This window comes from Mixia osmundae (genome assembly GCF_000708205.1).
Source record: "Mixia osmundae IAM 14324 unplaced genomic scaffold scaffold_5, whole genome shotgun sequence".
Lineage (NCBI taxonomy): Eukaryota > Fungi > Basidiomycota > Mixiomycetes > Mixiales > Mixiaceae > Mixia > Mixia osmundae.
The window spans coordinates 196794-224429 of NW_014575559.1; the positions used below are offsets into that span (position 1 = coordinate 196794).

The 27636-nt window shown below is 55.4% G+C and overlaps 17 protein-coding genes across 17 annotated transcripts; 8 read left to right on the top strand and 9 right to left on the bottom strand.

Annotated features, from left to right (window-relative positions):
* Positions 1-131: 131 nt before the first annotated feature.
* On the bottom strand, positions 132-1299 carry L969DRAFT_94338 (uncharacterized protein; the record flags this gene model as incomplete). The annotated part of the gene is made up of 5 exons (XM_014712401.1): positions 132-511; positions 567-964; positions 1019-1088; positions 1145-1180; positions 1233-1299. The coding sequence occupies 5 exons, from the start codon at positions 1297-1299 to the stop codon at positions 132-134; spliced, it is 951 nt and encodes a 316-aa protein (XP_014567887.1).
* A 143-nt stretch (positions 1300-1442) lies between these two features.
* Positions 1443-2752, top strand: L969DRAFT_48875 (uncharacterized protein; the record flags this gene model as incomplete). Its single annotated transcript, XM_014712402.1, has 2 exons — positions 1443-1647; positions 1704-2752. 2 exons carry the CDS (start codon positions 1443-1445, stop codon positions 2750-2752), a joined length of 1254 nt encoding a protein of 417 aa, XP_014567888.1.
* L969DRAFT_87208 (uncharacterized protein) lies at positions 2747-4064 on the bottom strand. Its single transcript, XM_014712403.1, has 8 exons — positions 3876-4064; positions 3703-3823; positions 3548-3653; positions 3415-3490; positions 3267-3367; positions 3076-3217; positions 2903-3026; positions 2747-2850 (listed from the first exon to the last, which is right to left on the bottom strand). The coding sequence occupies exons 1-8, from the start codon at positions 3998-4000 to the stop codon at positions 2755-2757; spliced, it is 891 nt and encodes a 296-aa protein (XP_014567889.1). The 5' UTR covers positions 4001-4064; the 3' UTR covers positions 2747-2754.
* Positions 4065-4319: 255 nt separating this feature from the next.
* On the bottom strand, positions 4320-5015 carry L969DRAFT_94341 (uncharacterized protein; the record flags this gene model as incomplete). Its single annotated transcript, XM_014712404.1, has 4 exons — positions 4320-4453; positions 4509-4611; positions 4668-4781; positions 4971-5015. 4 exons carry the CDS (start codon positions 5013-5015, stop codon positions 4320-4322), a joined length of 396 nt encoding a protein of 131 aa, XP_014567890.1.
* On the top strand, positions 4926-6849 carry L969DRAFT_435526 (uncharacterized protein). Its single transcript, XM_014712405.1, has 3 exons — positions 4926-5354; positions 5410-6430; positions 6486-6849. The coding sequence occupies exons 1-3, from the start codon at positions 5199-5201 to the stop codon at positions 6644-6646; spliced, it is 1338 nt and encodes a 445-aa protein (XP_014567891.1). The 5' UTR covers positions 4926-5198; the 3' UTR covers positions 6647-6849.
* Positions 6663-7618, top strand: L969DRAFT_435457 (uncharacterized protein). Its single transcript, XM_014712406.1, has 5 exons — positions 6663-6899; positions 6951-7060; positions 7117-7235; positions 7294-7330; positions 7382-7618. The coding sequence occupies exons 1-5, from the start codon at positions 6800-6802 to the stop codon at positions 7496-7498; spliced, it is 483 nt and encodes a 160-aa protein (XP_014567892.1). The 5' UTR covers positions 6663-6799; the 3' UTR covers positions 7499-7618.
* L969DRAFT_94344 (uncharacterized protein) lies at positions 7605-9114 on the bottom strand (the record flags this gene model as incomplete). Its single annotated transcript, XM_014712407.1, has 2 exons — positions 7605-7707; positions 7763-9114. The coding sequence occupies 2 exons, from the start codon at positions 9112-9114 to the stop codon at positions 7605-7607; spliced, it is 1455 nt and encodes a 484-aa protein (XP_014567893.1).
* A 146-nt stretch (positions 9115-9260) lies between these two features.
* On the bottom strand, positions 9261-11828 carry L969DRAFT_48947 (uncharacterized protein; the record flags this gene model as incomplete). Its single annotated transcript, XM_014712408.1, has 2 exons — positions 9261-11432; positions 11490-11828. The coding sequence occupies 2 exons, from the start codon at positions 11826-11828 to the stop codon at positions 9261-9263; spliced, it is 2511 nt and encodes an 836-aa protein (XP_014567894.1).
* A 117-nt stretch (positions 11829-11945) lies between these two features.
* Positions 11946-12619, top strand: L969DRAFT_17197 (uncharacterized protein; the record flags this gene model as incomplete). The annotated part of the gene is made up of 4 exons (XM_014712235.1): positions 11946-12030; positions 12076-12188; positions 12242-12411; positions 12463-12619. 4 exons carry the CDS (start codon positions 11946-11948, stop codon positions 12617-12619), a joined length of 525 nt encoding a protein of 174 aa, XP_014567721.1.
* Positions 12620-12724: 105 nt separating this feature from the next.
* On the top strand, positions 12725-13484 carry L969DRAFT_48776 (uncharacterized protein; the record flags this gene model as incomplete). Its single annotated transcript, XM_014712409.1, has 5 exons — positions 12725-12836; positions 12888-13012; positions 13061-13218; positions 13270-13289; positions 13339-13484. 5 exons carry the CDS (start codon positions 12725-12727, stop codon positions 13482-13484), a joined length of 561 nt encoding a protein of 186 aa, XP_014567895.1.
* On the bottom strand, positions 13091-14502 carry L969DRAFT_87215 (uncharacterized protein). Its single transcript, XM_014712410.1, has 6 exons — positions 14400-14502; positions 14131-14347; positions 13994-14073; positions 13339-13940; positions 13270-13289; positions 13091-13218 (listed from the first exon to the last, which is right to left on the bottom strand). Exons 1-4 carry the CDS (start codon positions 14418-14420, stop codon positions 13545-13547), a joined length of 714 nt encoding a protein of 237 aa, XP_014567896.1. The 5' UTR covers positions 14421-14502; the 3' UTR covers positions 13091-13218; positions 13270-13289; positions 13339-13544.
* Positions 14503-14616: 114 nt separating this feature from the next.
* L969DRAFT_49443 (uncharacterized protein) lies at positions 14617-17644 on the top strand (the record flags this gene model as incomplete). Its single annotated transcript, XM_014712411.1, has 12 exons — positions 14617-14712; positions 14769-14820; positions 14874-15067; positions 15125-15212; positions 15263-15297; positions 15536-15645; positions 15699-16774; positions 16820-17051; positions 17101-17242; positions 17288-17312; positions 17365-17476; positions 17527-17644. Coding segments are annotated over 12 exons (2280 nt in total), but the record flags the coding sequence as incomplete, so codon positions are not given.
* On the bottom strand, positions 17596-18787 carry L969DRAFT_87218 (uncharacterized protein). Its single transcript, XM_014712412.1, has 4 exons — positions 18407-18787; positions 18219-18351; positions 18035-18162; positions 17596-17987 (listed from the first exon to the last, which is right to left on the bottom strand). Exons 1-4 carry the CDS (start codon positions 18581-18583, stop codon positions 17673-17675), a joined length of 753 nt encoding a protein of 250 aa, XP_014567898.1. The 5' UTR covers positions 18584-18787; the 3' UTR covers positions 17596-17672.
* On the top strand, positions 18652-21240 carry L969DRAFT_23729 (uncharacterized protein; the record flags this gene model as incomplete). Its single annotated transcript, XM_014712293.1, has 7 exons — positions 18652-18800; positions 18860-20250; positions 20305-20415; positions 20467-20550; positions 20606-20834; positions 20891-20976; positions 21025-21240. Exons 1-7 carry the CDS (start codon positions 18698-18700, stop codon positions 21238-21240), a joined length of 2220 nt encoding a protein of 739 aa, XP_014567779.1. The 5' UTR covers positions 18652-18697.
* A 148-nt stretch (positions 21241-21388) lies between these two features.
* Positions 21389-22559, bottom strand: L969DRAFT_17204 (uncharacterized protein; the record flags this gene model as incomplete). The annotated part of the gene is made up of 2 exons (XM_014712236.1): positions 21389-21402; positions 21458-22559. 2 exons carry the CDS (start codon positions 22557-22559, stop codon positions 21389-21391), a joined length of 1116 nt encoding a protein of 371 aa, XP_014567722.1.
* A 153-nt stretch (positions 22560-22712) lies between these two features.
* On the bottom strand, positions 22713-24248 carry L969DRAFT_87222 (uncharacterized protein). Its single transcript, XM_014712413.1, has 8 exons — positions 24055-24248; positions 23947-24002; positions 23781-23896; positions 23626-23726; positions 23471-23577; positions 23374-23418; positions 23139-23321; positions 22713-23085 (listed from the first exon to the last, which is right to left on the bottom strand). The coding sequence occupies exons 1-8, from the start codon at positions 24188-24190 to the stop codon at positions 22792-22794; spliced, it is 1038 nt and encodes a 345-aa protein (XP_014567899.1). The 5' UTR covers positions 24191-24248; the 3' UTR covers positions 22713-22791.
* A 326-nt stretch (positions 24249-24574) lies between these two features.
* On the top strand, positions 24575-26247 carry L969DRAFT_17206 (uncharacterized protein; the record flags this gene model as incomplete). The annotated part of the gene is made up of 2 exons (XM_014712237.1): positions 24575-25563; positions 25614-26247. The coding sequence occupies 2 exons, from the start codon at positions 24575-24577 to the stop codon at positions 26245-26247; spliced, it is 1623 nt and encodes a 540-aa protein (XP_014567723.1).
* Between the last annotated feature and the right edge of the window lie 1389 nt (positions 26248-27636).

Sequence of the window (27636 nt, forward strand, 5' to 3'; positions counted from 1 at the left end):
GATTGTACAGAAAGGTGATGAGGAAGAGAAGTCTGTGCGGAGGCAAAGTCAGATGCGCGTCGCGCGTGGAGTAGTAACAAAGGCAGAAAGGGGCGTCACTCGTCAGCAACAAAGGCGTCTAGATGCAAGCGTCATACACGACAATTTGTAAGACCGATGACGAGGATATCGGAAGCGCCGGCAGCTTGTAATCTATCCATCGTCTCTGCAATCGTGCTCTTGACGACCATCGCGCTCACTGCGCACCATTCTGGATCGTCTAGCGGAGTGATCGTGGCTGCTCTTCGCCCAGGGGTGATACTGGTTGCATGAGCGAGCTTGGCGCGAGGCATGTTGTAATTGCAGAGCACGTAGCGATTTGCAGCGATGACGCCTGCTATTCTCTGCGTGATGAGGTCAATGACTGACTGATTCTCCGGTGCTGCCCGTGTCGACTTGATCAGCACAGCCTCTGATTGCAAGATTGTCGCTATCGCGCGTAGACCGGCTGCGCGCATGGTGTCGCCCGACTCTGCGAGCACCTGCTCAGATGATGGGCCATTGGGCGAGTGACGCAAGAGACTTGCCTACAAGATCGACGATGCCATCTGCGAGCCCGAGAGCACAGGCAGCCTCTACACTGCCACCAATGTATTCTATCTCTGTCCCTTTGCCTCCTCGCCCTTGACTCGGTGGCTCGTCCTTTCCGACGCGTCCATGCTGTACATCCAACTTTGCAAAGTATTTGCCTGCGACGATTTCGAAGCTCGTAACGACTTTGCGACCCACGAGATCTTCTACGGTCTTGATGGGACCGTCTTCGGGTGCTTGTACTTGCAGCTTGCACTTGCCGAAGCCGAGCGGCAAGACTTCATCAACGAGAGAGCCCATGTCTGCCTCTGCCACCATATCCTGACCGGTGATGGCCAGGTCGACATTGCCTTCTCCTACGAAACGGGGTATATCTGCTGCCGGAAGGAAGATCCTGCGCTCGAGGTCAGGCCTGGGGCTGTTGGCCTGGAGTAGTCTTGTCGCGTACAGAGCAACGTTGTGGTTCCTGACGAGGGCAACGTCGAGCCGGTGCGAGCGAGTGAACTGGATATCTGCGCCTGCCCGCAGCAACCTGCGCGTGAGCTTGTCTGTAGCCCATTGGCGGGGCACCGACCTGCTAAGAGCTCTAGACACTTTTCGTACAACCGTCCTGTAAACTTGCATCAACTCGTTGCGCATGCTCTGCTTTGACGGTGGCTGACCTTTCTTGGGTATGGCAAAGAGGCAGCGGCCCTTGAGGGACTCGCTGAGCATGTCTTTGCCCGTCATGCTTCCTCCCAGACTCGTCAACTCGACTTGTCGCCGACTCGTCGCGACGGTTTTTTTCTTTTGGCTGTCCGACAAGTCGATCGGATCAGCGGTCAGCCTATCGCCACAGCCGGTCGGACGAGCTCAAGAGCAGTCTGCACCTCATGGCGGGTGACACTCAGGCTCTCACGGGAGCGACGATCTTGCCCGCGCTGGACGAACCGGTTGCCTTGTCGATACCGGCTATCTTGCTCAATCGGACCAAACGGACCAACGTCGAGTCAGTCAAGCTTCCCACTCGCAATCGTCGGGAAGAGAAAGAACGCGGATTGACAGGCTCGCGTCATCGTCGGAGGCGATATGAGAACGGTCAGCTTGCTACGTCTGCAGCATCTCGTCCAAGACTCATCTCGGGCACGCGATAGTGACGCTCGCTCACAATCCTCATGCTGTGCCTGCCATGGCGCAAGATAGATATCCGACTTTGCCGCATGCGCGCTCGTTCCCCGCGCCGAGTCCGGCAGGCTTCAAGTCGCAGCAGATCTTGCCAAGTCAGGCTGCACCGGATCTCGATCTGCACTCGGCCGATATGGGACGCTTCCATGCTCCGCTCAAAGGCATCCATAGAACGTTCAAGCGCCTCATAGGACCCGAAGAAGGACAAGGCGGATCGATAGAGGACAGCATACGAACGATACAGAACGAAATTGAGCAATGGCTAGATGGGTCTCAGGTCTTTCGTGCGGCATCTGTCGACGACTCGAGCAACCTGCGACGTATATGCTTGTGCACAGAATCAGCCGGCGAATCGCAATATATACAAGAGGTCTCGCGCACACCGTACAATCTTGTCTGGGAGCTCGCGCCCTTCAACCGCTTCTTGGTCCATTGCACAGCGCGATACTATCGCGTCCCGTCGTTCACCAAAACCGACGTGCAGGGTCGTCAAGTCGTCTACCTGCTTTGGCCATCCATCGGTACCTCTGCACAGAAGAAGAACGCGATCTATACACCTTCTGCTACCGATCTATCGTCAGACGCAGCTTCGGACCATGATGCAATGTCTTCTAGCTTCCTCTCTGACGCTTCAGCAGACGCGTCTCGTGTTGACGCACCTTTACCGGATAGACGACCGGCATGGGACGATAGCTCAGCAAGACGTCGGCAAACGAGCGGTCTGCTTCCATTAAAGCTCGGTCGAGCGCCGAGCGCAATCAGTGAAGAGCATGACGGCGATCAGAGCGACCTGGGCTCCACAGATGACGATATCTCCCACTTGGCTCTTTCTATCACTTCGCTCAGCGTCGATGGCGATCCAGACGAGACGTTACAGGCACCAGAGCGTGCCGTCTCACCGGTACGCTCGGCTTCACCTTGCAAGATGGTCTCGGGCAAGATCACTCAGATACCGACCAGACGGACACAGCTATGGTCATTACCAACAGTCGGATTCATAGAGTGGGTACGTGCATGACGCTAGGCCAGTTTACCCGGTACAACCGGATGACTGGACGACAGACCGCCGTCGACGGGCAGCTCGATGCCATTGACATACGATGACTCATCCGATGCCTGCTTTGGCCGTAAGCACTGTTCACAGCAGTATGACAGCAGTAGCACGGACCAGGAACAGGACTGCGCTTGCGATCTCTTCTGCCACGCCGTAGCGTCGCAAGGGATTCAATTGGCCCACTTTGGCCAAGGTGCCCCTCTCTTTTGCCGCATCAAACACCATCGCAGTCATGCCACTACACGCTCCGTCAGCGAGTGCGTTCCTGACGGGCTAGAATCACTCACGTCGAGATCAGACCCGGACAGACGGCAGTGACGCGGATATTCGTGCCTGCTAGCTGATTCGCGCCCGTTTTGGCAAGCGAGATGACGGCCGCTTTGCTCGCCGAATAATCGCAAGACCCCGCACCGCTTCTTATGCCGGCCACTGCATCCGGTATCAGGATGTGTTTGCGGATAGAGATTGCACAGCGTACCCGAAGCGGTCATGATGATGCTGCCGCCTGACTCTGTCTTTCCGCTGCCCTCTCTTATGTCTTGCATTGCTGCTGATCCATGCTTGAGCGCAAGGAAGCATCTGTCTGCTGTATGAGCAGCCTTCGATCGCAACGTACGCTCGCTCACGAAATGGTATTGATCTTCAGCGTGTTCTCAAATTCATCAAAGTCGATATTCGGCAAGACGTTTGCCGTCGCCACGCCTGATCATATTGTGAGTATACAATGGTCCTGTATGCATCAGCAGTGATTGGACGCACCTGCATTGGCAAAGAAGACGTCGAGCCTGCCATTCTCTTCGACGGCGCGCTGGCATAATGACGAGATGACGTCCTCGTCGCTTGCATCCGCTTCAATGGTCGTCACCTGTGTCTCGTGTGTGAGCTCCTGGTATTGGCCAGGCAGACTGGCATGCCTTGACGTGTGGGTATGTCTTTTCGATGTAAGCTTTCGTTTTGGGCAGATGCTCGGCTTCGTAGTCGAGCAGGTACAAGTGCTTCGCTCCCTCGTGCGCAAACAATAGCGCACTCGCTCGCCTGGTGCCGTTACATGACCTCAGGTCGAGCAGGTACCAGACTGTAAGCTTACCCAATACCCCGCTCTGAGCCGACGCCGGTGAGAATACAGACTTTGTCCTTGAGGCGGATTCCCTGCGGAGCCGTTTGAAGATGGCTCTGGATCTTCTGTATGCGAGCCAGAGTCGCTTGTGACATCCTGACAATGTACGGGCCGGTGACGTCTGTCGGCAAGCTCGGCTATCTGCTGCTTGAGAAGGACGCGACGGTTTTTGTCGGATGCGAGCTTTCTCAAAGTGACGCAAACTCAATCGCTGTTCGGAACAAAATGCAATCTGATTTCGCTCGATGGGAGAGACGGTGGAATACGGAGCCTGTCTAAATTGATGCAGATACATGTCTAGGCCACGAAGTTGTCAGCAGAGAGGGAGGCAAAGAGGCCCAACGACGTATACCTCCCGGGCCAAATCGATGGCCTTTGCTGAGCCGTGGCTCGACCGCTGTCGGAGGTAGTGCCTCAGAGGTTGTCAATACCATCCGATCGTGCCGTCTTGTCCATGCCATGCCACGGGAACTGCGGACCGATCTCGTCGTACATACCATCATGGCCTTGTAGTCCGGCAGCGTTCGAGGATCTGTCGGCTCCGGCACCTAAACAGGCAACAGGCCGGAATCTATCTCAGCCGCCGGACGGTCAGAGGCTGACGAGCGGCCTTCTTCAGGCTCGCGCGCCGAAAAAGGGGTGCGAGACAGTCAAGGCACACAACCAGGATGGCTTGTGAGGTCGGCAACGAGATCGCTCGAGGCGCCTGCGAGCGGCCCATGATGTCCATGATGCGCGACGAATGACACTGAGGCAGCTTACGATCGGGGCTCGACGCGGCCTGCTTGCCCTTTGGATCTTGACTGGCGTCACCGGCGCTTGTCGATGGCTTCCTCGCTCCTTCTCAGGCGCGACATCATTGACGACTTTCGCAGCCTGACGTGATCCCGTGACCAGAGGTGTGCGGGCAGAAGTCTTGCTACTTTGGAGCAAGGGCCGTTTCGCTCAAGCTGATTACTTCTCCAGAACGGGCCTATTCTCCGAGGCGTCCGGGTGCCGACTCAGAGGAGTAGCACAATCATCTCTTTCCACCATTCCACTAGGCGCGTTACAGCATCCTCTCACCTCGCAAGCGCAAGTCCGGCGAGGGCTCGGCTTGATCTCGGGCATCTTTGTCGCACCAAACTTGTCTGTGTCGGCAAAGAGTAAGTAAGTCCAGATGTGGAGATGACCAGACGAGGCGGCGAAAGATTCAGGACGCGTCTTTGATTGATCTTCAGTAATTAATAAAAGGACGCGACTGTCTTTGTCTCGTGATAACAAAAGCGCGATAAGGTATTGGCCGACACAGACATGCATCAGCTCGCTATGGACAGCACAACGTGTCTGCAGAGCCTGCCCCTAGAGCTCATACACGGCATCATCAAGCTCAGCGATGCTCAAAGCGCGCGCGAGCTCAGTCTAGCATCAAAGGCGATCCGACCGCTTTGCGCCTTGCGTTTGTTCAAGGCGAGCTCCCAACGGGTCGTCTCTGCTTCTACTTGCTGACAAGCATGGTGCACAGCACGTAGCGCCAGACTCACCAGAGAGACTGCGAGAACTACATGCGCTCGCGACAGTCTCGCCTCAGCTTGCCCAAAGCATTGGAACACTCAACCTCGGTACTTCTCCATGGGCCGAGACTGGCGACGACGAGGCGCAAGACTATGCCAAACAATTACTTGTGCTGATGGCGGGCGAACGCATCCGAGCTCTCTTCTTGAGAGCTCTGGCTCTGCCTGCCTTGCGCACGGTTGTCGACCATCTGACGATAGGTCAGACGAACAAGCTCAGAGTGCTATCACTCAGCATACGCGATGCACGCTCTGCCAATGTCGCCGCTCGCTTGATCTCGATGTGTTTCAACATACAATCGCTGGAGCTATACTTCATACCGTCCACTGAAGACAAAGGCGAAGCGCATGCCGAAGCGCATTCCGACCTATCGTACAGCATCATGCAAGCTCCGTCCCTCCGCTGGCTCGAGATCTACAAGAACGATGTCAGTCAGATCATCAGCAGCGAAGCCGGCTCTTGTCTGCCTTTGTTCGCTTCGCCCAGGCTTTCTTGGGCGGGCGAGCTGCGCGAGTTACATCTCTTGCCGATCTCACGCAGCGATGCGCTTGCAGAGATACTGCGCCCGCACGCCGCAAGTCTGCAGACTCTGACCACCGTCGGCTCAACGTGGGTGCCTCGAAGCTCGCCTTTGATCGAGCAAAAGCTAGTCTGCCCAGACCTGCGTCATCTCGAAGCTTACGGTACGCTCGACCTCCTTGTCGAGCTATGCGACGCGCCGAATCTACACTCGCTCGTCATCAGCAGCTGTACAGACACACTGGTCTTCTGGCGAGCCCTGAAAGCAGGCGCATGGCCAAAGTTGCAGCATCTCACGATCGGCTTCAAGTGGTGGCTAAGCAGCTTTCAGCGGCTTCGTTGGGATCCTCGCAAGCTGGTACCGAGCTTGCTCGAAGAGTGCGCCAAACGTGGCGTTATCGTCAATCAGAGCAGCTTACAAGATGGCTCTGATTGTCAGCTCGAGTCTTTCGGTGAGTTTGCATCTCAGCAACCAAGCACAGTGTTGACGATTCAGTACCCGATCAGATTATTCGTTCTGGCAAGACAATGAGCCAGAAACGGTAGCGTTCCTGCGACCTGACGAAGAGCCAGCGCCGGCCGCTCGTGGCGAAGACGATTCACGTGCTGCTGACGACCGCGTTGAGAATGCCCTCGAGCAAGTTATCGTGGCGCCGGCAGCAGCTTGACCGAGGGACATGGCAAGGACCTAGTGAGGAGGTAGGGCTCGAAGCCGGTGCGGCAGCCGCGACATTGTCCCATCACAACAAAAGGGTTCGCCCTGCGAGGCCAAGCATGAATACCTTCGCCTGCCAATAACTCTCAATTTGCTGCAAACAAACATGTTTTCTACGACGTTCATCACAATTCTCACTGCTCTGCCATTCGTGCTCGGTGTTACGATCAGCCCTCGCGACCATTCTGTTGGCTACTTCGTCGAGCGTGGGTCTCATCATACTTGCCATACATCACCCGACCTGACCAACAATACAGTCGAAGCCACTGGCGAGTGCGCTTACTCTGCCACCGCTCAGAACGCGCTCTCAGTTCATCTTGACAAGAGTTTCTACGCTACTGCTCGTGCTGACGATAAGCTATTCCTGGTCGGTCTCATGGTCATATGACTGCAACAGACAGCAGCTGATCTCATTCGGCGCAGTACGGTTGGACACCTGGCGTGACGACTACGGACACGGGCATGAATGCGGCTGGCCGCCTGACTGCCAAAGCTACGGCCGTCGCCACTGTCAGCGGCGCTCCTGAAGGTTGCTGCACTGCGTGAGTGCCTTCCATCTTCACTGCCTTTTCTGGGCATTAGCTGAGTTACTCGCACCAGTGTCCTCGAGCAGACTTTCGAATTTGACAATAACAAGGTTCGGGCTGACACCAACGCCGCGTATTTGGCAGCTGATGCCATCATTCAGGCTGGCCTGGCCGTTATCGGCCCTGCTATCTTTCAACAGACATGCAAGGCATCTTGCGCCGACGCTGCTCATCAGAGTATGACTTGCCAGGCCAAGAGCAGTACCTCACTTCAGTAGCGAGCGCGTCGTTGATCGATTGCATGCATGCTTTGTATTTTCTACAAGGTCCTCTATATTGCCCGTATTCTTCTATGGTATGATATGCGTGAAGCCTCGCGCTAGGTCAGAAGCGGGAGATGTCGCGGCCAAATAGCCAGCCGACGAACCAATAGGTAGGCACTAGGATCAGATTGCGCGGTGATCTTGCCATGCTCCAGTAGACAGATCTGCAACCGGGAGTGAGATTAGCACATGCAATGGACGAGCAGACAGACGACTTGCCGCCACGCAAGCCAAGCTCCTGTGCCCTTGGCGCTGCCGCCTCCGGGTGTCGATATGAGGGCTTTCCAATCGCCTACGTAGGCCATGACGCCCCGGTCTTGATATACGAACGGTGTGCTGAATGTTCGCTCTTTTGCTATCGCGTTGAGTTTCTTGGCAAGGTATTTCGCCTTTTGACTTGCGACTTGCGCTGTAGCAGGATGATGTTGACCTTCTACGACTGCGGCATCGCCGATGGCGAAAATGTTGTCCATGGCTTTGCCCTTGGGATCAAAAACCTCGAGTCCGTCGGTTGTGAGGAGCGAATGTGTGCGTGGATCTTTCTTGACTTCCTGATCGGTCAGGTTGGCAATGAGCGTATTGGCAGCCAGTCCAGTGGACCAAACGAGCATGCCGTATGGCACTGTGCCTTCTTCCCTGACTTCCAAGCTGTTCGGGTTGACTCGCGTGACCGAGTGATTCATCTTGAGCTGGATGCCCTCGCGCATGAAGCGCGACATGGCATATTCCGACAGCTCCTGATCGAAAGTGCCCAAAACGCGATCAGCGGTGTCGTAGAGCGATATTCGTGCCAATCGGGCGATGCTGGGGTAGTATCGCACAATCTCTGCCGTCAGGAGATCGTGCAGCTCGGCAGCAAATTCGACACCTGTCGGTCCTGCACCGACGATACAAAAATGCAAGAGCGCTCGCCGTTGGTCGTCTGTCACGTTGGGCTGGGCTGCTTGCTCGAAGCATTCGAGTATCCGCGAGCGTATCGCCCTCGCGTCCGTCACGTCTTTGAGGAAATGCCCGTATTCTTTGACACCGGGGATACCAAAGGTCTGTGAGTAGGCGCCACAAGCAACGATGAGCTTGTCGTACGAGTAGCTGAATGATTCGTGCGCGCCCTCTTGCACTTTGCCGACTTCCGCTTGAGCGGCATCTTTCGGGTGCTCGCTGCCACTCTGCTTGATGCCATGAATCTTGACCGGCGGCGTTGCAGGCATACACTCTAGCTGCGCTCGTGCGAGGTCTATCTTCTCTACCTTTGCCTGCAAGAATGTGATCTGAGGCGAGAACTTGCGAACAGGCTCCAATGCTAGTCTGAACTCGAGCGTGCCTACCGCTGTCGAAGCAAGCAGGGGAGTGAAGGCAAAGTAGCTCTTTGGCGAGATGAGAGTGACATCATATCGTTGCGCATCAATGTTGGAAGCCAGCGTGTATCCGGACCAGCCAGATCCGACGATGACGAGTCGCTGCTTGCTCCAATGCGATGTGCTGCTGAAAGAGCGCTTGTCGAACTTGCGAGCGCTAGCACTGCACATGGCTGGCCTGTGCCTCGTCAGCATGCCCGCCGATTTGGTCGACATTGTAGCTGTTGCAGCGTTTGTCAAAGCATTGACAAATCGCTCGAATCGCTGGCAATTCCGTTCGCGACTTGCGACTCAAATCGCGCGCACGAGCTGACCCGCGGACTGTCTGATGTTTTCCAAGGCAAAGTGCATTTCCGGTTACCTCACGCGAACGAGAAGGCAGCTCCTACGCGATACCAGAACATGGTCTCTTTGAGCTTGACGATCTCTGACCACCACTTCTCTTCCCATTCGCTCTGCGTCATAGCTTGCGGCTGTTCTGACGCGCCTGACATGGCGGTCGAGATAGGCTGTGGCGGCGGCCGCGAGCGTGGAGGAAGAGCGGGAGAAGCTGGCTTGGTAGAGATTATATCTCGAGGTGGCAGTGGCGGCGGTTGAGGCGTCTCTTTGGCTTGCTCCGGCAGTTGTACAGTCGTACTCATAGGCGTCGCGTCAGGTGAGGCGGACAAGCCTTTACTGTCCTCGACCACGAGCGAAGCCCTGACGGCCGGAGCAACCTCTGGCTCTGCCGAGTGTGCATCACTTGCGTCTTCAAAGCCCTCCGTCACGCTACTCGCAGAAGATGGCGAATTCTTCTCGGAAGTCTCCAACGTGGGCATTGCGGCAGGCTCGTCAGCGTGTGCTGCTTTAGCACCTTGCTCAACGACATGTCCCGTGATTGGCATCTCTGTGCTCGTATCGCCCAGACCGTTCGTGGTGATATCGGCAGAAGTGTCTGCAGGCTCTGTCGGCTCCTCCGTCTGCGGCGGTGTCTTGACGGCCCTTGGCTCGTCTGGCTGAGTTGCAGGCGGTGCAGACTGCGAACGATCGATATGCAAAGGTGACAGACCTAAACCAGATTCTGCAACGCGACTGCCGGGCGTGTCCAGCGTTGAGCGCGGAGCAGGTGCTGATTCTGCGGGCGCATCATAGTAAGGTCGGGCAACGCCTTCGTTGAGCAGCAGAGCCCGTTCGAGCGAGCGGATGAATGTCCAGAAGTCGCACACTGCTCGTAAGCGGGGCAAGCAGTAGTGCGGACATAAGGGGTACTTTGTCGTCGAATTGTCGCCTGCCTTGAAGACATGTATAGACAGATGCGCTCCGCTCGGCGAATTATGATCAAAGCCGTGGCCAATCGTCGGCGAGGCAGGCGTACTGGCAGTCTCGCCAGAGAGCGTTGACGGCCGGCCGAAAGACCAGGATGAATTCAGCATTTTGCGAACTGTCGGACGCGAGCCGGAGCCACTTGCAGCTTCCTCGGCCGAAGAGGCTACCCGGATATGTCCTCCGCCGAACTTCTGTATCAATGCGGCTCCGCACAGAGCACAGCGATCGCTTGGGATGGTTCGATGGGCAGGCTCGATATTCACTGTGCCCTCTATGATGCTAGCATTGATCGTTCGGCGGCTCAGAAAATTGAGAGCAGGGGCGAGGTCGAGACGCAAGGCAGGATCGGTATCTTCCTCTATGCAGCGCTTGAGAAACGCCTGGGAGGTATGTGTCGAAACCGGTAGTTGTTGATAGAGCGCATTGGACTGTTCTTGCGTTGCTCCCTTGAGCACGGGACCGAGCACGGGCGGTGCTGCGGAGCTATCGTGCTTCGTCGACGAGTAGATTGAACCAAACGTGCCTGAAGATATGCGAGATTCGCTCGAGGGATGCGAGGGCGGACGGGCAAGTGCTTGTCGTCTCACTTGGCGTAGATAGCGTACAAAGGATATAAACTCGGTATATGGCAGTACATCGGTGTATAGCAAGGGCAAGGGATGAGACAGACTGAATCCGAGCATCGCGCTTGTATACGGTGACGAAGGCGCAGAATGAAGGTTATTCGCGGAGCGTAGTGCTTCTGATGACGACATCAGCGCGCCCTTTGAATTGCTATAGATCGCATTGGGGTAGACAGGATTCTGCTTGACATCGCGTGTGCCCTTCTGGCTGTCCAGCTGATGGTTGCTCGTGGAGGCTAACGCTGCAACGCTACCAGAGACGACAGCGCCACCTATAGCGGCAGCAGCCAGCTGTTCTGCGAGCAGTTTCCGCTCTGCATCTGCTTCTTCGAACTGCGTGCTGAGGTTGCGCAACTGTTCGGCCTGGCTGACCATCATTGCCTCTGTATCTCGCAAGGAGGTCTCGAGCGAGACTGCTTTGGCAACAGCGTTGGCGCGAGTGATACGTTCCATCGCGACCATCTGATTGGCCTCGCTGAAGAGTGTGGCAGACAGTTCGTCTAGCTCTGACTCGATGGTTGCCTTGTCTGCCTCTGCCTTTCCACGGTGCGCTGCTTCCTCGAGCAACTTGTCCATCATACGCGTCAGTTCTGTCTGGATCTCGCGCTGGAGAATCCGCTCGGTCAGCACGTACAGCACACTGAGCCAAGCGGGAGAATTCACCCGCTCGACAAGGACTCCGCCCTCCATGCGTTCCTCGAAAGATCGTCGCTCTTCCTCGAGCTTCTCTGCTCGGGTCCTGAGCGCGACATTTTGCTCTGTATGATGGTGCAGCTCGTCCTCGAGGTTGCCCAGACGATCGTAGGATTGTACTAGCTTCGAATTGAGACCAGAGACCTGTGAATGCAGGTCGGCAATCTGCAATCGCAGCGTTGCTACCAGCACCGAATGCGGGTCCGTCGCATCCGAGCGCGTTGTCGAAGCGGTATCACGGCCTGCAGCCACTCCTGTGCTGACGCCAGACGGTGCGCTGATGTCTGCAGCGACGCCTTGTTCGGCCATGGGATTGCAGATTGGGCCGTTAGGCTGTTGGCGAGCGCCACGTGTCTTTTGATTTTATAAGGAGGAGGCGACTTGCGCGTGCGTGCCTTCCTGCCCATCGCATGCATCTGGCCTGAGATGAGATGTCATGCTCTGATCATCTTGACAAGTAGCTTGATCACCGCCGCATATCCCACAGAATTCATGTCCTACGTCTTGCGCTGTCAGTCATTCCGCAGCAACTGTCACGAAAAGCTGAGAGATGCAGTCGTCCGCATCGGCCAATCGCTGTGCGTCGAGGGCAATGTGACCGCTGCGGGCGTCTACGTGGACGGCAGATTTACAACAAATGTCAGAGTGGCCAGTGACCACATCTGGATTGTCAGTGAAGCCTCGACTACGCCTGCCGCTTTCTGACGCGCAACAAGTCGCAGCAAACTCAAAAGCCCAAAGGCGATCTCATGCTGATCCGCCACGAACGTATCATGTCGCCGAGCATGGTCAGCTATGTGGCAACATTGTCCATCGGAGGCGCTTTCAGGCCGGATCCTGAACTGGCCGTTGCCGACTGTTGCGCAGGCGATGCGCGTTTCTACTGGACATTGTGTGCAATCTGTCCGACCACACCTCGTCAGAAGCTTACCAGAACTCGCAGCATCTTCAGCGCGACACACTTTCATTCGGAGCTCCTGTCCCAGGGCTCTCACAATCGATGCGGACCAGGTCCGGGGCCCAGTTGTCCAATGTTCTTCTCGGAATGGGAGCCATGGCGACATTGTAGCAACCCAACGAGCTCCTTTGTGGTCATGTAGCGCGGCTGTACCAGTCTTTTCATGCACAGCTCCGCAACGTTTGAGAAATTTTCCTAGCCTCGGCCCCCGTAAAAGAATCTCGTGATCCCCCGGCCCATCGACAGCATGCTGGCCAAGTCGTTCTGGATCGTAGCCGCAAGCCTATCCGCGGTAGTCGCAGCTCCTTATACACCGGTCAATGCTGCACCGTACACTCGCATCGAATATATAGTCGAAAGTCAGTGTGCTCGAGCCCGAGAGGCCTCCTAATTTGATTCGACTACTGCAGTTCAACCGGGCTCTGCCGAATGCGTATACGGCACAGTGGACGCCATACGGGCGCCAAACGATCCCAACCCTCGTGTGGATCTTTTCAGCAAGGTTCTCGACGTAGTTCCCAACGACGTCATTTTCGTATGCATGCTGCCTGTGGCAGAAGCTTTTGGCTGATCGTTCGTATAGACACCTGACCGGAGCGTGACTGGACGTGTCGTGGGTGGACTCCACACGGCCGACGTAGTAGGGCACGATGTGCTCCTTGAGATTCCTGCCGAGTTCAAGTCCGATCCTGCAAATATGCAAGACTGCTGTCGTCTGGACAGCAAGCTCCGATACCACGTGTATGTCCATTTCTTACATCCCTACCACACCAAGCCTGATTCCAATCTCAGGTTCGTCGGCTTTACGCGAGGTACACGTCAGCGATCGTGGGCCAGACGGAGCTGACACGCAGAATGCAGTCGAGATTGCAAAACGACAGTTCGATGTCCAAGTCACATGCGGCCCCTTCACCACGGCCTGCAGAGAATTCTTTGATGAGGAGGATACGGAAGTCTGCAAGATTGAGGGAGAGGTCATACAAGCTCACACCACGACCTTCCCGTAAAGATGTCTGTGGGGTATGCGGATTGCAACAACATTGCTTGCGACAAGTCTACCGAGGGGACTATATGAGCTGATGCTTTCGGAGCGTACGCTCAACGACCTTTTCGACGAGTGCTTCTATAGCACCTCCTGCTTGTCCCGATCCTTGCAGAGCGCTTTTGACAATCTTCTCTACGTTCTTGCAGACGACGTCAATCTCGACATTGATCTTGTCACCCTCTTTCTTGTCGGTCAACACGACTTTGTCTTGCGTGTGAGCGATGAGCATGACGCCGAAACGCCGCTGCGTGTCGTCTACCTCGGTGATCGTGAGGGACGTCCCATCGAGGGCGATGTAGCCCTTTTCGATGATGGCCTCCATGTAATGCTCGGCTGATTCAGGTAGCTCAAATATTAGCCGTATCGAGTTGCCGTCTGGCTGCCGCGAAACAATCCTCGCCGTCGAGTCAACGTGTCCCTGATCGTCCCAGAGTGAGCGTGCGGCTCCGTCTATGATGTGCCGGGACTTGCCTGTACGAAATGGCCGCCGTAACGTGCGCCAGTGGCCATGGCGCGCTCCAGATTGACCTTGCTGCCTACTTTGAGATCGCCTGCACGAACGCAAGCTCTTCAGGTTGGATAAGCAAGGTCTGGGCATGGAGGCACACCTAGATCTGTCCTCGCGAGAGTCTCTGGCGCAAGGCCGACCTTGAAGCTATCCTCGTCAAACTCGGTGACGGTGAGACAGGCGCCATTGATACATATGCTGTCCCCAATGCTGCAGTCTGATAGGATGGGTTTAGCTTGGCCAATAGTGACAGACCAGCCGCCGCCGCCAGATGATGTCGTGTCTTGCTCTTTGATCGACGTCACCGTACCGAGATGCTGTCGGCAAGCGATTGAGATGATTCATCTGCGCTGAGAAGCAACGACTCACTTCGACTAGACCTGTGAACATCTTCTGATGCTACGAGGGGCACTTGGACAGTCGGAGGGAGTGATGACGATGGTCTCCAATTGACGATGATCGGCAAGTCAACTTAACGTTGACATCGCGCATCGCGGTCGGCCACTCCCCCCGACTTACCTACAAGATGGTCAGTCGGTCTCATGCAGTCGCTTCATGATTGGCTGATCGTAGACCGCTCGACTGACAGGCCAGCAACGACAGCGCAGGCATCCCCGGCGATCCAGCGCAAACAGCATTGGGCGGCGTGCCACCAAAGGAGTCGTGGCGAGAGCGACCTGTCGTCAGTCTTGCTATTGGGCAATTCCCAGCAGCACAGACTCATTGCTAGTATGCCAGTCTGACAAGCAGCGCGGCTTCATCGATCAGCTATCGAAACAGGCGCCAGATGGTACGCCTGACGCCTCAGATCTGTAGCGAGCTCAGCGTCCGGGGAATCTACAGTCGATGTGGGTGATACTCAAGAGATGAGCACAAAGGATGCATCAGCGGTCATCGATGAGCTCAAGTCAGCAGCAGCCACGACGACAGATCCCAACGCGCCAAAAGATCAGCCTCAGCAACCTGAGCCACCGGGCGCGAACGATCCAGAATCGCTGCTGAAGAATCCTCAGCATTGGTCAACGGGAGACGATGACGTGCGTCGCATTGATGGCATCACGTTGGCAGCATAGACGCTGATCTTCCCTGTGTAGCCCACGGAGAAACAAAAGCGATACCTGGCAGTTCTCGAGAGCAAGTCAGGTCAGCAAGTCAGCGGCGGCCAAGGACTCAACAAAGGCCGTCAGTCTTGCATGAGACCCCGTAAAGAATACAGCTAATGATTCATGCAGAGGCATCCGAGCGCATAGATCAATTGAAGAAGCAAGTCGACTAGACTGTTTATATTGCACGCGCACTTCACTGCCAGCTACGACACCTGGACGTCCACTCTGCGCGGTTGAGCTGACGCGTAATCACATTGTGACGCTCTGTTTGCGCATGATAACGCACAGACCGCGCTTCGACTGTGCGCAAAAGTGATCACGCCGCGCTGATATGCCCAGGCCTCATGATCTCCCAATGACGATGCAGCCACATCAAGTGATGGCCTCTGTCGCATACAGTGGCCATCTTCACTCAAGGCCAGCGTCATCGCAGTGATCGAGCATCAGGACGACGCACGGACCGACATTCGCCAGCCAGCTCGGATCAAGCGCCCCCAAAGCCACTCTGTGTATGCATTTGCTACAACTTGTATGTCATGTCGCACACGTCTGAGCAGTCAAGCTTGCCGTACATGCCGTTTCGAGGGCTATCGGGCGGCATAGAACGATCGACCGTCAGATCTCAGCAGAGCAAACGGATTCAGCTGCGCGAATCGGACCTTTTCTCGGGCAACGAGGATCGCATCTCGCTCCAGCAGTTTCCTGTCATACACGAAGGTGTCATCAGCTACCTTGCTAGGATAGAGAGTCCGCAGAGTATGGAGTCGCTCGGCGGGTCAGTTCTAGGGACGGAATCGTCCCACCGAGAAGAACAGAAGATCATGCGAAGCTCTCGAATGCCTAGTCCTCCAGACGTCAAAACGCCACTATCTCTTGTCTCACCCATCCCGCAGCTCAACCGGAAGCCAAGCAAGGAAGCAGTCGAGCCGCCAGATATTCACCATGTTCACTTGCGATGGTGCGATCTGTGTGGCCAAGCCAGAGAGCAGATAGTAAGCTACAAGCGTTACAGAAAGCAGTTGGGAAAGGACGGCATGACGAAGCACGCTCATGTCACGATCCCTAAATCGACAATGGGACTCACGCCAGATGATAGACTGTCGGCCGGATTTGGCCCGGTTGGCGAAGTCGTCCTCATTCCAGATCCAAGCAGTCTGCGCGCATTGCCTTGGCTCAACGCACATCACGCTGCCGTCATGTGTGTCATGGAGGAGAAGCCAAAAGGACCGGATCGACCGCCCCCATACTCACTCTGCACTCGGACATTGCTCGCGGAAGTCATCGAGTACGCTTCCCTGCAAGGCCATATGTTCATGTGCGGCTTTGACATCGATTTTGTGCTGCTCTCTGCAAAAACTGACCGATCTGCGACTATCGGCGGGCAAGGTGCAACGCGGGCTTTGACGCCTGGATTGGTCAACTTGCTCGATGATATCGTAGACGCGCTACACGAGTCGGGCATCGAAGTAGACGATTATCAAACACTATCGGCGCCCGGACAATTCAGGATATCATTACGCGAAGAAGAGCCGCTGATTGCTGTTGACAGCCTTCTTCATGCAAAGGACGCAATCAGGCTGATTGCAGCTGCCAATGGCTATCGGTCTACCTTTGCACCGAAAGTCTTCCGCGAACATGGTGAGTGCGACAATGTCTTGCCAAGTCTTGCTGATAATGCCAAAGATGGCACCGGGCAGCATGTGCGCATCACGATCGCAAAGACCAATGTAACGGGAAGATTGACAGACGCCCGCTTTCCAAACCTACCAATGGCAGATGCAATGTTCGCTGCAGGTCTCCTGCGTCATCTACCTGCCATTACTGCCTTTACGCAAGCTACGCCGATGTCATTTGAGCGTGCTGTGCCTGGCTCAAGAATGGGCGCAAGCTGGGCAGCATGGGGCAGTGACAACAGGTCGGCATCTTCCGTTTCCTTCGGTCCTACTACTAACATGCGACGACAGGGAGACACCCCTGCGACTGTGCTATGTCAATTACCCTCGCAAATATCACTGGGAGCTACGCTCGTTCGACGCGACTGCGAATCCGTACATCGCCCTATCGGCCATCATCGCCGCTGGAGTGCTCGGCATCAAGAAGCAGCTTGTGCGCTGCCTGAGCTGTTTAAGACTCCGCTGACGCACAGAACAGGAGTTGCGACAATTTGATTGCTTGGGTGAGCCAATCTGGTGAAGTAGCTGACTTCCATCTCTCATGCTGATGTGCAGAGGATCCGTCCCTCATGTCGCGTGATGAGCTCAAGGCGCTTGGAATCAGGAGGCCAATGCCGAGAAGCTTCAGGGGAGCGCTCGAAAAGTTGACAGAAGATGCTGTGTTGGCGTATGCCGTGCACTTCATATCGTACACGTTCATGCTGACTGAATTGACAGCGCTGCGATTGGACCGAGCTTCGTCAAAGCATACACGCTCGTCAAACAGGCTCAAATGCAAGTGCTGTCAGATCTGAGCAAAGAGGAAGCCAAAGCATACATGCTAAAGTACTATTAGCAACAACAATCGAGATTGCATACGATGTTTAGTACTCGAAGAAGTCGTCCGGCATCGGAGGGCGCTTGGGCTTAGAGTCTTTACTCTTCTTCGTATCTGAAGGTGCTCCTGCGAGCACCTCCTTGCGTTTCCGCGGCAGCGACTCGGTTCTGTCTGCAGACTTGTCTTTCTCAGGCTCGGCAGAATAGATGCCCTTGGCCATGAGTTGGCTTATTTCCACCCGTAGCGATGCACGCCGCTTCGTCGTCTCAGGTGTACTGTCAGCACTCGTGTCCGTTCCACTGTGCGGAACCCAGACATTGTTGGGAAAGAGACCGATGTATTTCTGATCCTTTGGAAAGTGCTGCGCTTTCATATTAGCACTATGATTGCATTCGCGGACAAGCTTACCAGCACGTAGTTGAGATCGACACGATACTGGTCAAGTAAGGCCTGGGCCGTCGCTCGCTCGTCGTCGTCTGTCGCTCGCTCGACAGCTGTAAGGCTTTGCTTGATTCGTCGCGTCAGCTTCTGCCGCTCTGGACAAACGCAAAGTGGTTTAGCACAGAGTGTGATCGATCACATGAGAGCTTGCCAAAGAACTTGACTTTGTGATATCGGCTGGCATTGTTGCGTTCGGTCTCGTTTCTCTGAGCTTCGGCAAGCTGAGCCTCCAACGCGACCAATCGACGCTCATTCTCCACTTTCACGTTCGGCGCGAGGTCTTCCTGCAATACATGCTGTCTTTAGTGACAATAAGCGACTTTGCACGGCATGACTTGCCTTGTTCAGGAGACGCTTGACTGAACGCAGCGAAGATTTCAATTTGCTAACGCCCGTCGGCATTTCCGCCGTGGTCGATGCGTTTGCCGGCCGATGTGACTGCTGACGAAGTTGAGGGGTGAATGAGCTGGTCGAAGCGTCATGGCGGCGCTGTGAGTGTGGCCGTCTGTCCTCCATGAGTGAACGATGACGTGTCTGTGACTGCTGTCAATCATCTTCTGGCACGCACGCGACTTTTGTGGTCGCGCCGTTTTGACATTGTCGACGTCTTGAGATGGCTCTGTAGCACGGATGTCCGACTCTGCTGGGCCTTTGTCTGCTCAGAAAAGACGCTCGGGCACTCGCTTGATCTGGCGAGGCAGCATTGCCACCGAGAACGGCCAAAAGCTGCACGGTAAGCAGACGCGCGACGGAGGACGCAAGAGCTCATTGGGATCGATGACGTGCTCACAGGCCTCGCTATCATCGCGCATGGTGATGCTACAAGCTCGCCAAGCAAATCTGGAGCAGTAGCGGATAGGTCAGAGGCGAATAGAGTCGTTGCGACACCGCGCTCATCGCTCGCGACGCTCAGACGACCATGCGATCGCATTTCTGTCACGCCACAAGTCTCCCCACCTCTTGCCTCGTCAAGCCAGACCGCTCGATCGTATGTGCCGACAAACGCATCGCCAAGGCTGGCAAAAGCGGTGCCTCTCTCTGAGCTATCGCTTGATCTGGAAATGCTAAGACACACGACCTTGCAAGTGCATCAGGTCGTCGCGTTGGGCGAGCCTACTGCAGAAGAGAGGGAAGCAGTCCGGCAAGCTGAAGCAGGGAGAAACAAGCGCAAAGACTCGAAGCGCCGGCAATTGAGCGCCCTGATCAAAGGCAAGTCTCGTCAGTTACAAGAGGATTCTCAGTCGGCACGCATCATCTCGCTCACTCAAGAATCTATGGGCATGTATATCGATCCACGATGCCCGGATACGGTGGCTTGGTTTGAGGACAGGCTCTGTCGGCAAGAGCTTATCGCGGGTGAACATACGACACGGCGCGGTATCGTCCTTTTATTAGGCAACGCCCTCACGCCAGATTTGTCGAGCAAATTTGTCATCTACGGTCAGGCAATAGATGCTGACGAGCTCGCTTCACAGCAGCCCAAACTGCAGCTCAAATTGGGCCGGGAGATTGAAGCGAAAGCGCGCCTGCCTCGTCCTGACGATCCCCTGCCGCGCGAATCTGCCTTGACGATGAAGCTGCGTCAAGCGGGCACGGAGAGCCTGAACGTGCAAAAGAGCGCGCAGAAGAGCAACGGCAAGAGTGCACAGAGGGGCATACCTACAGATGATGATATCTTCATGAGCAAGGCCGGCAGTCCACAGAGATCCCTGCTGCCAACGATGCGCGACCCCAACGTTATGCCGATCAAAGCGCGGCTCAACAACACAAAGGGTGCAAAGACGCTCATACAGCCGTCCCTGGCCGCTTTTGTCAGCAAGCCCGTCTCCCGTTCCTTGCCCACTGATCGAGTTGCGAGCAATGGCATGGTGCATCGCAAACGAAGTCGGTCTTGCCTTGAGCCGCATGATGACATCAAACCCGGGTTTGCCACGCTCGAGGCACGCGAGCGGAAGCGGTCTCGATCAATCTCGCGGGCGCTCTCACCGCTCGATATTGCATCCCAACAAATTAGACGGTCGCATAGTCAGACACCCAGCATTTTGCCGCCTTCGAGGTCGCAGTCTACCATTCCGCCTGACAAGATCAAGAGGGAATCTTCGCACAGTCTTGCTGTTCATCCTGATCGTCACTCTCGCGAGCCCTCTGTGCAGGTCACGACGCTGGAAGGACGTAATAGAGCGGTATGTCTGCCGATTGTTGGCAATCTCTTATCATACTGACGGAGGGAGATGCAGTCACTGAAGAAGCTCATAGTAAACGCACTGGCGGATAGGAACATCAAGCGAGACCATCCAGAGTTTGAAGCTTACTTCTCTGTCGTCCTGAACAGCCTCAAATTTGCCCTCGTCAGTCTAGACACAAGCCCTTCCATCGCACTGAGCTGACAGTCAATTCAGAGAGCGACGTTGAGCACGGAGACGCTCGACAAGATCCAAGCGAGGAGTCTCATCGATGCTCACCTCGCCATGTACCTCGTCACTGTACCGCCACGCTCGCAGGAAACCAGTGTTGTTGTCGATATTTGACATTGCATAGAAGACACGCGCTTTCTTCTCGTTCGCGCGCCAATGCATGACAGACTCGAGCGGAGTCTACACCGACTTTGATGCCAGGCTGACCAACACAGCGGCAAGTGTACAGGATGCGACGCTCACAATACGAGTCATCAAGTCTTTTGCTTACCGTTCGACCAAAAATCTGATTTTGCATCATGTCGACCTGACGAGCACGACTGTCGGCCAGCTCAAGGCCAGAGTCATTCTTGGTTTGCCTTTTCCACCCTTGGCCATATATCTCAAGGCTGAGTGCGGCCGGTGACAGATATTCAGACTGCGCCTGGCTTCAAGCCGTACAGAAACGCGAAGCTCGACACGCTCAAGCTCTATACGAAAGCTCATGGGGCAAAGGTGAGCCTAGCGAGCGGAGTCCAGAAGATTGACTGACAGGAAGGACAGACGACCAATCTGATCATCAACATGGACAATGACGAATGGATCCTCGACGATGACGGTGCCACCCTCGCGACAATGGGACTTGGCACGCGCTCCTTTCTGCCTGGGATGTGCTTTGCTGACAGGCCACATATGACAGAGAACGAGACAGAGGTTTCTTTCTTTGGTCGTGAAGACTATGAAGCCTTTAAGAAGGATCCAGAGACAAAGTGGATATGACGTGCCTCTGGGAATCGCACTCGGCATTGGCTGTTGCTCTCGTTCTCTTGCAGCATCAAGCTGAAAAAAGTGATTCAAGTGGCTATAACATGCATGCAGTACAGTCTATTGCAACGTCCTCTTCTGTACATCTTGGCGGGCGTGACACTCAAGCCCAGCGACCTGTGCTCAGACCTAAATCAGTGATGTCCAGCCGCAGAGAGCATGGCGAACTGACCTAGCAAAGCCATGATAGCGGCACCTAGGCAGACTGTACCGAGCGAGATGACAAGCTTGCCAGTCGGAGCGTTTCGCATTTTGTCATTGAAGATGAACTCGTGCGCTAGCAATTCGACGAGACCGGTGTACAGCAAAATACCGGCAGACAGCGCATCAAGAATGCCAGAGACAATGTTTGCTGTTGGTGAATCTGGGTTGTAAGTCTCCCTGAAACCTAGGCCGAATGCCATGCCGAGTGGTGTAACGACGGCATAGGCAATCGCGCCTATGAAAGGCACGTAGCGCATTCGTTTTGGCAGCGGCAAGAAGGCTAGCCGCGAGCCGAGGCCGAGACCTTCGAACATCTGGTGGAAGATGATGACGACAAACAGTGTGTTGAAGTCGTCCGTCACCGCGAGTGTGAGACCGATGATGAGCGAGTGAAAGATGACACCGAACTCGAGGATGGCAACACCGAGTATTTGAGCCATTGCCTGGGAATCGATGACCTCATCATCTTCGAGCAGGACCGGTCCCTGCTCTGGATCTTCCAGCTTGCCGGGCTCTTCAATGATCTTAGATGCCTCGTCATTCTTGAGCGTCGTACTCGCAGAGTCAATGAGTCCGGTGCCAGTATGATGGTCGTTATGTTCTGCAGCGTGATGATGACCGATCCCGAGCGCGTGATCGTGGGCGTTGTAGTTGTCAAGACCGAGCTTGCGTAGGCGGGCGCTGCCGATTCTGAAGGCGATGATCTCGAGGATGAAGATCATAAAGACGGACATCATCGCGATGGCAGGTGCCCAGTCATAGACCGTCCAAGTTCCGGTCAGGCAAGGTGCAGTCAGTTCATCAAAGGCAGGCGCAAGCAGATGGATGAAAGCAGTAGCGATGATGACGCCAGAGCCAAAGTATTTGACGAAATCGAAAGCCGCCGTCGGTACCTTGAGTGAGGGTATCCTCCTCGCAATCACGGGGAACAGCGTGCCAACGAGCGAAGTGGTCAAGATGATGAAGAGAGCACCGACTCGTAGACCGAGTGAGCCATTATAAGGCGAGCCAGAGTCGCAGGAGACGATGGGTGCAGTCGCTGCAGCGGCAGAAGTGTCGTTGCTTGCCATCCTCGTCCCAATCTGTCAGCGCAGCTCGGAGAACGTGGCTGGCCCTTTTTGAGGCTGTAGGACTCCTCAGACCGCGAAGGTGACAGCGAAGGCCGCCGACAACAGATGCTCACGCTCGTTGTCGAGACACATCGCGGCTGGCTGCCTCAAAATTGGACAAAGACGGTGACCGCGAGCTTGGGGCTCAGCGCCGAAAATTTGAAACAACATCTAGTGCAATATCAAGTAGAGATCACGCGGCGATGGCTTTGTTGGCCATGATGAGTGCTCCCTCTCGCGTGGCATGACCGCCGATGAAGCCAGCAGCGTGCACGAACACACATCCCTCGATGCCAACGAGGGCGTCGAGCTCTTTGTCTCTGATCCCTCGCCATGCCGCCGGCAGAGCTTTGCGCGATTCGAAACCTTCTGAACTTCGGGGCACTGCCTGAACACGCCATTTGCCAGCCTCGTCAGGGTAGATGACATAGAGCACCTTGCGGTCATCTTCAATGCTGAGCTCCCGCTCGAGTCTGAAGAGGTGATCCTGTGAGGCGCGCTCGTCAGCTTCGTGCTCAATGGGAGGCATAGGGGATTTGCCTTCCACGGCGCGAAAGACCCAAGGAGCATGATCCGCCCGTGTGGATCTGCGCCGTCAAACTTGCATCTCTCAAACAGCGCTTCGACGATGAGCGAACGACCGGGAAGCCACTGATGCGCTGCTGCGTCAAGCACTTGGAAGAACTCGCTGCCGGCCAATGCCGAAGCAGTCTCGAAGCGCTCCTGCACTAGCTCGTCAACGCCGCCAAGCGTGACGTCGACTGGGGAGACTCACGTCCAGTATATCGTTGTTGCTCGTTTCGTTCCAGGATGGATTGAGCTGTGCGTGTCGTTCCTTGAGCTCATTGTCGAGCTAGAAGAAAGTGACGCACCCTTGAGATTCGTGAACTGAGACCGGTAAAGTTGCGGTAATTCGAGCGCACATCGCCTCCGAGCACTGCTTCGTACTGATTGATGCCATTGTCGATACCATCGAGGCCTGGCATGCAATGTCAGCATCAGTCTACAGCGCAGGGCAATGACGTGCCCTCAACAAAGTCCTCATACACCTTTGGGTATAGCGTACTAACAGTTTTGTCTGCCTCCTGTAATCCTAGCCTCTGGGCAATAATTTGCTTGCCATAGTGCCTATCATGATGCGGTCAGCCCGCGTGAGCATGTATGTATCAGGCAAAGACCGACTTGTACACTAGTCCAGCCGAGGACAGCTTCGTGCGATGACTGCTGTCGAAGGTCGCCGCAAAGCCGCGCTGATGATGGTCGAATCGCTGCCTCTCTACAGAATAGACCCCGCCAACCTGTATGGATCAGATGAATATGCGGACAGTTGCAAGGGGGCACGTCTCACATCGAGTACGATATCTGCCATATCGATGATGGCAGGATCTCGCGTTCGTACTAAGCCTGTGACAGACATCAATAATTGTTCCGAGAGGGAGACCTATACTGGTCGTACGGGCGTCTTTGTAGTCAGGCAATGTGCGAACAAGGTGGACTGCCAGCGCTTCGTCCGCATGGAAAGTGCCCGAATGGGTACAGATTAGCTTGGGACCGTCTGTGCGCGCCTTCTTGGTGATTGCTGTGTCGCCCATGCTGCGCGCTACCCTGATCAACCGAGTGGTAGACGTCGTGGTCTTTTCGGTGACTGCCAACTTTTTGATGCGGCCGAGGCACGTGAAGGAATTTTTGATTTCTCATCTGATGCATCCACTCAGCGGCATCGTGCCAAATGCAGCCTGTCTGCGCGGAATGAATTGCGAACGAGCCAGAATCAGGGGATTCGTCAAGATGGACTTCGTTGCTTCATCTACTCATGTAGATCCAAGACGGCAGGCTTTCGGTACAGGCCTACTGGAGCAATGGATGAGGAGAGTGCTCTGCTCAAGCGTGGGCCTTCTACTCTCCCGACAGCCTGGCATCAAAGGCAATCAACACATGCTCGAGTCACACGAGCAACCGCCGCCTGCCTGTGCTTGATGGGACTCATACTCAGCTTGACTCTGCTTCCGAGCCCTATCAGAGACCATTTGCACCGCTCACTGGACACACTCCGCACAGCATATCAGGCGCCCGTACCATGGTGTCAAGCTGGTCAATCGCTCGTCGATCGTCGATGCGTTTGCGACATTGCTCACTCGACATGCGACGAAGAAGATGCGCTCGTCTCGCTGCTGCTCGAGCCCAGTATGAATGCCAGCGCGCTCGAGACCGGCCGCGAGTACAGGCTCAGGATACAGCAGCATGATCACGAAGGCGTCGCTTTAGGCAACTCCTCGTACGACGGCACAATCCCCCCGCGGTACTTCTACTTTGCTCTCAGCTTTGTGTCTGAGCGAGAGCGGTTCAGGCTTGAGGAGCCCACGTTCGTTCAGGACGGCTTATGGGAGTTCTCCTTCCATCTGCTTACTGAAGGCACGTACGAAGTCAAAGTCTTGCTAGAGGGAGAGGGCGAGAAGTACCCTACTGATCCCTTCGGCGAGCACAACATCTACACTGCCGAGAACCGAGTAGAATACTCGCCCGTGACTGTCAAAGCCACGGCGAGATTCAGGACAATTGAGCCAGACGCGCCCTTCCATCACGAGGCTGTCACTAGCCTACCGGCTTGCGCGCCGTCTCAGCTCGGCTTAGGCACAGCTGGTCGATGGCTCCGCCTGCACAATGATAGCAGCGTGCCGCAGTCTTTCCGAGACGAATTTCTACCGGCTACCGAGCTCAAAGGCGCAGATTATCTTTACGTGGCTAAAAGCGATTGCCTGATGCCGTACTTTTCGCAAAAGAAGACAAGCACTTGCCTGGCGAACAAGAGGATACACCTCATCGGCGACTCGACCATGGAAGAAATTGCAAACAGTCTAGGCCTCTTTCTGTCGGAACCTAATGCCGATGATCCCGCTTCTGACTTTCTGCCAGACGACTATAAGTCTCATCTAGGCGTCTATCGGGGGGATTGCAACCAGCCATGGTCGGTCGCTTCCTCCTAGCACGGTGTCCTATGCTGACATTGCTGCGCAGGGAGCCACAAAGACATATGCTCTGGCCTATCTCTGCTGCCAATGCGAGTATCGCTTTTACTTGGGCGGGAGGAGCCGAACTCTGCTCGAGCGGCATGGGAACTCAATCTTTTGAGTCGCCCTATGGACGGAATCGCATCATCGGCGCTTTGGCAGACCCGAAGACGATGCTCAGCGAAGAGGACCAATTGGTCAGATTCTTGGACGAGGATCTGCCCCTACCGCCGGTTCCTGCCCATTCGGACACGATCCTCATCTACAATAATGCACTGCACGATATGGTCTCAATAGCAAAAGAAGATGGAAGCGGTCTGCAAGTCTCGGAGTACAAGGAGAAGATGAGCAGCAGTATGAAGTTGATGCTGCCGTACGTCTCAAAGGCAGTCTACATGACGACGACGTCTCTCTTCGGCAGCTCTAACCGAATGATCAGGACACTCAACCAGCTGGCTGTCAGTGCAGCAGAGGAGAACGGCTTCAGCGTATTCGCTAATTACGATATCACTCTTTCGCGATCGAACGAGCATTCCGACGGCGACAAACATCACACAAGTCATTTCTGGATGGATCACCACGTAGCTCCATATCTTCATGCACGGACTCAACTGCTCCTGAACACTCTTTGCAGGCCATAAGCAGTGAATTCAACTGGTCGGGATTGTTGTACGCATGCACACGCCTTCAGATGACGCAAAGTAGGCTGCATTGCCAGGGCAGATGCAGCCGAGGCTTACACCGTTGTCCCGGTCAGACCCGTGTGTCTATCAGAGTCGGCCAGCAAGGCTCTAAGGCCCTACTGAGTTCAGCGCTCAGCTCATTCGGGCCGGGCCGGCTTTCGCGAGAATGCGACGCCACTTATTTCCGCCGATCGATCTCCGGCTGGTGTGGAGCAATCGGGAAATTCACGGCAGACGGAGCCGGTGTGGGGATCGCTGTGCCTGCCCGCCATCTGTCGAAGATTCGCAGAACCTGACTGATCTTCGCGCGCGATGAGAGACATGTAGCTTCGCGATAGCAATGTTTCGCGACCCCGCCAGAAAGGCGCAGGAGGGCGCCGCTCTGACATAGCGATCGCATCAGCAGATTGCGACACTAGTCCGCTGACGCAGGAAGGGACCCTTGAAGAGCTTAGAGCCTATGCGCTGGTCAGCAAGTAGGAAAACAAGCCTGCGCAATGAAGATCTTTCAAGGCGCGTCATCGTCCCTTGATCATCTACACGGAACAACAGCAGCTATTTACAACGAGACAACGTTCTGCTTCACCTGTGCAAGGGTCTCAAGCTCACGGAAGATTAGCCATGTCATCTAGCACCTGACAAATTGCGACCTGTTCTTGCGTCAGAGTTTCTCTGGAGCTTGAAGTGATCTCATTCGCCTCGTTGTCGTCACTGTATGCCGCCATGTGGTCATCGATACTCCGTCGAACCCCAAGTTGCGGGTCTATAAAGAGCAGCTCTGTTTGCTCTTCAGCTCACCCCGGACAACCAAGAACAATTCGAATAAGTTCTCGCCCTCAACTCAGCTTCACTCAGCCCTCGCAAACATGAAGTTCGCTACTGTTGCCGCCCTCCTGGCTATCGTGTCTACTGTTGCTGCTGCACCCATTGCAGAGGTATGTCTCATATACAAACAAGCACGGCACAAGGCTAATTCATTCGCACGCAGCCGGAAGCTCGCCGCATCTTCAAGCGCGAGCCCGAGGCCGAGGCGGAGGCTCGTCGCATCTTCAAGCGTGAGCCCGAGGCCGAAGCAGAGGCGCGACGCATCTTCAAGCGTGAGCCCGAGGCCGAAGCTGAGGCGCGACGCATCTTCAAGCGTGAAGCCGAAGCAGAGGCGGAAGCTCGCCGCATCTTCAAGCGCGAGCCCGAGGCCGAGGCGGAGGCTCGTCGCATCTTCAAGCGTGAGCCCGAGGCCGAAGCAGAGGCGCGACGCATCTTCAAGCGTGAGCCCGAGGCCGAAGCTGAGGCGCGACGCATCTTCAAGCGTGAAGCCGAAGCAGAGGCGGAAGCTCGCCGCATCTTCAA